Genomic DNA, 8,515 nt, shown 5'->3' on the forward strand with positions numbered 1-8,515 from the left:
TATCAAGCAGCAGAAATGTGCATTGTATTATGAGAATTTGCCTCTCCAACATATTCTGTAGAGTAGTTCACATACAAACACACAGAGCGAGGAAAAGCGAACGTTATCCAAAATCTTTACGTTCGTTCGCCACAACAACAAAGATGGCGTCGACGACCGAACCGCTCGGGGAGTTTCCTTTTTGGGGCCTTCTTCCTAGGTAAATATCGACTGCTGACGATATTTTTTATGCCTCAAATCTATCAAGAATGCGAAGTAGTCCTCGCTAATCAGACAAGATCCCTTAATGGCCGGGTTAAGAGAGAAAATGAAATAGGGAAATTTTGCACTGTCAGTCTGGCTCTCTGTCCTCTTTAAATCCCAAACGAAGGATGATAAGATACAAAGATAGTTTCCACCTGCTCTCTCCTCCTGCGTAACCATTCGTCGATTTCTTAATTGGCATGTTGAGGAGATGGCGAAGAAGGAAGTTATATGATTAATATCATTAACATCAAAGAAATTAAATTATATTTATTTAGCAGACGAAGGAAGGAAGTTCAGGACGATTTATGTGATTTTATTTTGATTCAGCGACAGGTTATGAATGAAATGCTTAAAAAATCTGTTTATTTTTTATTAGAAATTATAGATTATAAGATATACCCAATTATTTTCTCCAGGAAGAATGTAATAGATACTCATAATGATGTTAGATTTTGAAGAGAGATTCACTGTCACCTTCAGTCTGTAGATGCACTATCCATGTCCCCATTTTAAGTGAGTGGAGAGGATAGAGCTTTATTTTTTTAAAGAGGAAACTCTATGTACATAAACAAAAGAATTACCCATTTGTTCAATGTCCTTTCAGAATTTCCTTTGTGTTATGTAGAGTTCAGCCCTCATGTAGTGGTTTCACAAATCACATAAAATAAATTTGATATATTGGAAATAAATTGAGTATGATTTAGGCAGGTTACAAGTACACATAAAGATTTATTATCCATTATACTTTCTTTTGCAGCTAAATGTTGATTCATAAAGAGTGTAGTGGATTTACATGTATAATAGTCCCCCCATATAGCTACAAAGGTTCAGTGGTTATTGTGAAATTATTTAAGGATTAGAATTTACCTTTATGTCAAAAGTGTAACATTATCTCTATTTTCTACCAACAGGAAGGAAACTGGTGTTGTTAGTCTACTTTCTAAGAACCCAAACTTTGATGGGCGTGGGACAGTGATTGCTATCTTTGACTCAGGTGTTGACCCAGGGGCACCTGGGCTTCAGGTAAGGGTGAATCATCATCTGCTATATTTACTTCTTCACATAATTTATTAAGGGAAGACTACAGGAGAAAGGATGTGATATTTCTACTCTATCATCCTATTATTCTGTTTCACCATTTTTTCTCATCTACCATTTTCTCAGGTTTCTTAGAAGACACTATATTTTATAAACTCTAGTGCTCAAGAGGAAGATAAGCTGATGTCTGGGATCTAAAGTATATGATATGTTATTTTGCACTGACTAATTTTTTTCTTCCAGGTTACAACAGAAGGAAAAGTGAAAGTCATTGATCGCATTGATGCATCAGGAGCTGGAGATGTTGATACATCCACAGTTGTTGAAGCCACAGATGGTGTTATTGCAGGTCTTACTGGTCGTAAACTAAAAGTAGGTTTCATTTTGATCATGATGCTTAGATTCTTTGTGAAGAGAATTTCATAATTATTATAATGCACTACTTATTATAATTATTATAATATAATGGCCTAATTATTATAATGCACTACTTATTAATTATTATATACACTACTTTCTGATAGGTTCCAGAGGCCTGGGTTAATCCATCAGGGAAGTTCCATATAGGTGTAAAGAGTGCCTATACTCTCTACCCTCAACGGCTGAGAGAGCGAATCATTAAGGAGCGTAAAGAGAAGCAGTGGGACCCTGTTCACAAAATTCTTCTGGCAGAGGCACAAAGAAAGTTACAGGTATATTCTTTGTTTTGAAATGATTTGTCATCTTTAACTGTTTATTCATAAAGATTATTCACTTAATAATGCAGGAAAGGTTAAAGGCTAAATGAATTATGATATTCTTAATCTTATCTTTAATTCAAGTTAGTCTGTAAGTTTGTTGTCATGTGTCATACATTTTTTTTTTTTAGTTTACAATGATTTTAAAGTTTGATTAATAATTGCAGCCAATTTTCAGTTTCTGAAGTAATTGAAAGTCTTATACATGTCCAAATAGTAAATTAATTCAGGAGTGTGGTGTGCTATATCAAACTTTTTTTTCAGTTGTTGGAAAATAATAAAAGCAATGGTAGTAGTAATGGAGCCAGCCCTAATAGTTTGATTGACAAAATGACAAAAGAAGATGCTGAAACCAGGGTATCACTGCTTAACAGCTTGGAGAAAAAGTACAATGACCTGGGACCAGCTTATGATTGTGTCCTATATCATGATGGAGATGTGTGGAGGTAAGTAATCAGATTTAAAAGGTGAGAAAGGATGTAAAATGCATACAAAGTTTGAGGTTAGAGTACCTTGTCAAGTGTACATACATGTAAATTTGTACTGATGGTAGGTGGGTGGAAAGTAACCCACCCAGTGAATTTTTCTTCTTTCTTTCTGTCTTGTTATACATTAATGTTGTCCAGATCTTGAATCTTAGAATTTTCCTTCATCAGTATTTTATGGCCTTTAGATTAGCTACAACCCCTATATCCAACATTTCTCACTGGATAAAAGATATCTATTGAAACTTTGTTGAGGTTTAAGTCGCAAGGATTACCAGTACTTTTATATTCAATTAACCAGATGTTGTCAGGAATGGGATGTATAGACATGCCATGTCCACAATGAATTTAGTTTATTAATTGTCTTTACACATAGATGGCTCCACAAGTATTTAGCCACCCATGAGTCTGTCATGAGACTTATCTCACTTGTTTACCCTTTTTCTTGTTTTTTTTATTTTATTTTTTTTTATTTGATTTTATAATGCAGTTAGTATTTTTGATAAGACTAAGATGATTGTAATTTAGATGATAATATTGACATCAATATTAATAGCTTTATAAAAAAAAAAATCCCAAAACTGGAGAACAGCATTAATTTTTTTTCTAATGTTCTTAATATTGATATTTTTATTATTATTATTATTATTATTATTATTATTATTATTATTATTATTATTATTATTATTATTATTATTATAATAATTATTATTATTGTTATTGTTATTGGGTAGAGGTTTATAACAAGTTCCTGAATATCAGCCAGTAATATTGGGGGATCCTGAGGGGAATCAGGGTTGGGGGGAGAAATTTCACTCATAGCAGGCAGTTAAAAGAGCAGAAGAGAGTGGAAAATGTAAAACTATAGACAAGACTTGACCATGGAAGATTCAAAACTGCATTATGTAAACAAATGAGCGAATGAACCCTATCATAAATGCACAAAATATCAGAATGATCGCCAAGTGAACAATCTCTCTTATTTCCTTACTGGGGGCTCTACCTCTGGGCCCCCTCCCCATTGCCACGGACTGTGCCTTTAAAGATTGGGTGGAAGTGAAGGTGGCTGGAATGTAATGATTCTCTGACGAAATTCTGAATTTAGTACTGTCCCTGATATTATAATGTTCTCATAAGAAATGGCTTTCACCAATAAGTTGGAAAAAGAATTTGGAAACACAAGTAGCACTGTAAACAAAGTTCACTTTAGGAATAAGCAAAGAGCACTGTGACAACAGAATAGTCAAATTTGCTGGTAGATGACTGCACATACACAAATATGGATGTAACATGTATTTCTAATAAAAATGAGGTTCTATGTAAGAAAATGGCAAAGTTTATTTAAGGAATGAACTTTTAATAGATGCACATTTTGGTATAATTTTATAAAATTTGAAATACAGAAATACGTTCATTGCACAGATTAACAATGATTGACCGTGATGTCACAAAGTACATGTTCCAAGACAGGTTACATTGGGTTACAGCGCATCTAAGTTGTTTGCTCCTAGGTGAGGAGAGGTGAACTTAGTTGCTGGAGGAATGTTGGGCATAGTCTCCGTGTGGCTTTCACTGATGTATTTTCGTCATTTAACTGGAATCAGTTGGATTCTTTAGATTAATTTTGATATCAGTGAATGTAGTTTTTCATTGCCTACAATACTATAATCTTAAATTTTCTCAATTGGTGTTTTTTTTTTTTTTTTTTTTTTTTTTTTTTTTTTTTACCTTAACATCTTATTATTATTGTTATCATCATCAGTATCATTTTCATTATCATCATCATCGTTATTATTGTCATTAACATTATTGTAATTCCATCATCATGATCATTATTATTATTATTATTGACTTTATGATTATTATGATGTTATTACCTGGTATTTACAATATAACTTTAGGATTATTATGATATTACTAACTGGTATTTACAATATAAGAAAGAAAGAAAAGGGAAAATCTATCTGAAAATTAAGTGATGGTAAAACTAGTAATTTATGTTGATGTCTAAGCACTTGGAACCATTTATGAATTAAACACAATTGATAAACCAAAATTACAGTCAACATGGCATGTATATACATGTCATCTCCTGTGACAATGGATTAAGGGACAGGAAATCTATTTGACAGTGTGACTGTACTATAGAATTAAGAATATGTTCAGTGAATAAAACTAAGTCAAGACTTCATTGTTGAATTTCAAAAACAATGACATAGCATTTGTTATAACCCAAATAAATTTTCCAGGGCATGTATTGATACATCAGAACGGGGAGAACTGGAATCTGGAATTCATCTAGGGGAATATAGAATTACTCACCAGTGGGCATCGCTTACGTCAGCTGACCAGTACAATATCTCTGTAAATGTGCACAATGATGGAAATATTCTTGAAATTGTTGGAATGTGTTGTAAGTATATGAATTTCTTGTTTATGTATGAGCAACTTTACAAATATAAATGTTATACTTCTGAAGATAGTAATGTTATACTTCTCTAAATGGTGATTTTATACTCAATAACTTGTTGGATGCATGTGACACAGACATCTAACCATGAAATATTTGGTGGAGGTGTGGGTGACAGGAAGTCTGATCATTAGATACATATGCCAGGAACATATTGTCATTGGAAATTGTTGCCAAGTGTTAGGTGATAGGAATGTGTCATGAGTATACAAAGCATTTTGAATGAGAGTGACTCTTCAGGTCTTCATTAAGGGGCTGGGTTTGCAGGTATTTACATGAATTCCACATGTCCATGAGTGTGAACCTCACCCTCTGTAGACCATGTCAAAGAGAGGGCTGTCTCAAGGGAGGACACTATGTTTCCATGCAGCTCTTCCTGCCTGCTGTTACTAGTGGTGTTAGGGTGTGTTATAGAATATTTGATATTATGAAAATAAAAGAATTGGCATGAATACCACAATGTAACTTATATCTGCTGTTAGTGAACAAAGTGAACATTACCTTGAGAGCTAATATAGAATCTGCTCACCAAAAACAGCCTATTATTACTTTAATGTAGCACGATAAATAATAGATGTAGTCCTCAGAAAATAGGGTTAATAACATTTTAAAGAGGAGGCAAGGAGTCTTGATACCATGCATGAATGTTCATGTGGGACAGACCTACAAGCCACAGCCTCAGAAAGTCACCACTCTAGGATGCTTAATGCCTCGATTTTGGCCCATGCATATGGAGCAAGGCACCCAGAACAAACAAATTATGTATAATGTAAGAAAATCCAATGTGTGAACATATTACGTCACGTAATATTACATAAATTATTATATAATTTCTTTCCAGCAAGTCATGGTACGCATGTGGCTTCCATCGCATCAGCTAATTTCCCTGATGCCCCAGAGAGGAATGGTGTTGCCCCTGGTGCTCAGATAGTCTCGATAACTATAGGTAAGGAAGAAATTATATTGTTGATAATATAATTATAATAATAGAGATGTGCTGATTTTATTTTATTTTTCAAAGTATGATACTGGTATGATGTTACTTCTAATAAGGAATCATGCCATTATATGATATTGTATTATGGATAGAGAAAGATGAGAAAGTAAATGACAAGTCAATGACCATTTTCCTCAAGTCTTCAAGATTTTTCTTTAGCCAAGTGTCTGCTGAGTCAATTACTAGGCATATCCGATTTCACCTATTTACCCAATTCCTTGAATGTTTGTGAAGAGTTGTTGTTGTTGTTGTTGTTGTTGTTGTTGTTGTTGTTGTTGTCGTTGTCATTATAGTTAACCCCTATGATCCAGATGATGTGACTATCCTATCATGAAAAATTTGGCTTGAGGGGCATCATGGGAGAATTTGGTTGAGGGCCAGCTGAAGCCCAGGGTGAATGAAATGACTCGCCATCAGTCCTGAAAGCTCTTGAGGGTGACTAGACTAAGTGGGCATTTAGAAAGTTTTTTAAAATTATTTCCATATATAAAGGAGTGTGGAATGTACCATCCATAAACCATGACAAAGAGCACTGGCACCAGGGAAGATGCTATTTCCATGCTCAGGATCCTATTCCTGCCTGCCGTGACCAGGGTAGAAGGTTGTATTACAGGAAATTGTAAATAACAAAATGTTACTTAATGTTTTTCTTATTGCACTGAGTTATTAACTACCTAGAGAGATGATATGAAGTTTGTGCAAGGAAACCAGTCTCTTGCCATCTAGAGAACAAAAATCAGATGATAAATATAGACAGTGGAAAATGAAAAAAACAACAACAACTAAAACTGCTTATTCAAAAAAAAGAGAAAATTACATTGTATAGAGGAGGCATAGAGTCTTGTCATCACACACAAGTATTAGTGTGCACCTAGCCTATATGCCACACACCTGTCAGAGTGGTTGCTTAAGTAAGCCAAATGCCTGTATTTTGGGCTGCATGTGGTTAGTGAAGCATCCAGATCCAATGGGTTAATGATATAATTATGACGATAATAATAAAGGCAATAATAATGATAGTAATTGAAATCAAACATATCCCCCTGGAAATTCAAGAAATACTGTAAACAGGTGTGGCTTGGTAATCAACTTCTTGCTCACTAAGTGCTCATGGAGCCAGCTATGTTTATACAAATATAAAGACAGACAAACAAAAACTGTAGCTAAAATAAATGCATGTACCTAGTGCCACTGGGTTGATTAATGTAATGCTTATATTTATGATGTATTTAACAATAATGTGAATTCTAAATCTAGCTCATATTATTTAAGGTGACAATCGTATTGGTAGCATGGAAACTGGCACTGCGCTAGCCAGAGCTATGATGCGTGTGATGGAAAACTCTTTCTACAAAGTAGATGTCATCAATATGAGTTATGGGGAACATGCTCATTGGTCAAACTCAAGGTAAGGAAGTTACTTTTATTTACCTATACACTAGTTACTGATTTATTTTTTCCAGACCCTCTGATTTATGTAGATAGAGAGAACATGAAATTTGTGCAGACAAAATTTTGCTTTTATCAAGTTTTCTACTCTGTTTTTTAAACTTTGTTGTTGTTTTAAGACAGATTGCTATTGATTAGGGCCTATGTAGTAACATCTCAGAAGCTTTGACATGCAGAGGTTGCAACATTGAGAATCATTATAGATTATGTAGTATTAACTAAGTTTCCTCCATCTAGAACAAGAATTAGTGTATAACCATTATAACAGGTATTGTATTGGTATTTCTCACAATAGCTAAAGTATTTTGATAAATTTTGTAGGAAACTTACTTGCATTTATTTACACTGTTCTACAGTCAAGAGTTTTATTCAATTAGTAATGTGATGTTGATTGTAGGGAGGAGGTCCATCCCTACCTTAGTTGGCCACAGGTCAATTAGTCCAGTGAATTTTGGTCATATTTTTTTATAATATCTCCCTGCTCCAAAAGTTAGTGAACTATGTATGAATTGATTTCAGTGTTAATTATATTCAGCTTTTTTGAGTTGCACACTTGAATGTATGTCTTTCTAGTACTGGAATATTCTGAATTTTGTATTCATGTACATGCTTATAGGTAGACAACACAGGATGTCCAAGGTTTCAGTGGTCTTTCTTTAATTTGCACTTATATCATTAATATAATTGCCCATTTCATCCTTTGCTCCCAACCCAGCCATAAAGAACTATTTACATTCCAGTCGATTAGGAGAACTGGCTCATGAAGTAGTCAACAAATATGGTGTCATCTGGGTATCATCTGCGGGCAATCATGGTCCAGCCCTTGCAACAGTAGGAGTTCCTCCAGACTTCCAAAGTGATTCAATAATTGGCGTTGGTGCTTATGTGTCTCCTGACATGATGACTGCTGAATACTCCATGATTGAGAAGTTGCCTGGTAGGTTGTTCCATTTATTCTGTTGATTCATGCCCTATTGATATCCATGAACCAAATTTATTTTTTAGCTTTACAATGAATGAATGGCTTGTAAATAATATACTGATGGCTGAATTACAGGATGTCCATATACCTGGTCATCAAGAGGACCCACAG

The 8,515-nt window shown here is 34.3% G+C and overlaps 1 protein-coding gene across 1 annotated transcript in view; it reads left to right on the plus strand.

Moving 5' to 3' along the window:
- The window catches only part of TppII (Tripeptidyl-peptidase II), a gene marked incomplete at its 3' end in the record, with an annotated part of 8,590 nt that extends 75 nt beyond the window's left edge, over positions 1 to 8,515 (plus strand). Inside the window, 10 exon segments of the mRNA XM_070127986.1 lie at positions 1 to 199; positions 1,158 to 1,269; positions 1,528 to 1,656; positions 1,809 to 1,976; positions 2,286 to 2,467; positions 4,756 to 4,919; positions 5,818 to 5,922; positions 7,246 to 7,381; positions 8,163 to 8,359; positions 8,480 to 8,515. The exon segment at positions 1 to 199 is cut by the window's left edge and continues 75 nt beyond it. Coding sequence (XP_069984087.1) covers positions 30 to 199; positions 1,158 to 1,269; positions 1,528 to 1,656; positions 1,809 to 1,976; positions 2,286 to 2,467; positions 4,756 to 4,919; positions 5,818 to 5,922; positions 7,246 to 7,381; positions 8,163 to 8,359; positions 8,480 to 8,515 — 1,399 coding nt within the window.

This window comes from Penaeus vannamei, chromosome 12, assembly GCF_042767895.1.
Source record: "Penaeus vannamei isolate JL-2024 chromosome 12, ASM4276789v1, whole genome shotgun sequence".
Taxonomy (NCBI): Eukaryota; Metazoa; Arthropoda; class Malacostraca; order Decapoda; family Penaeidae; genus Penaeus; species Penaeus vannamei.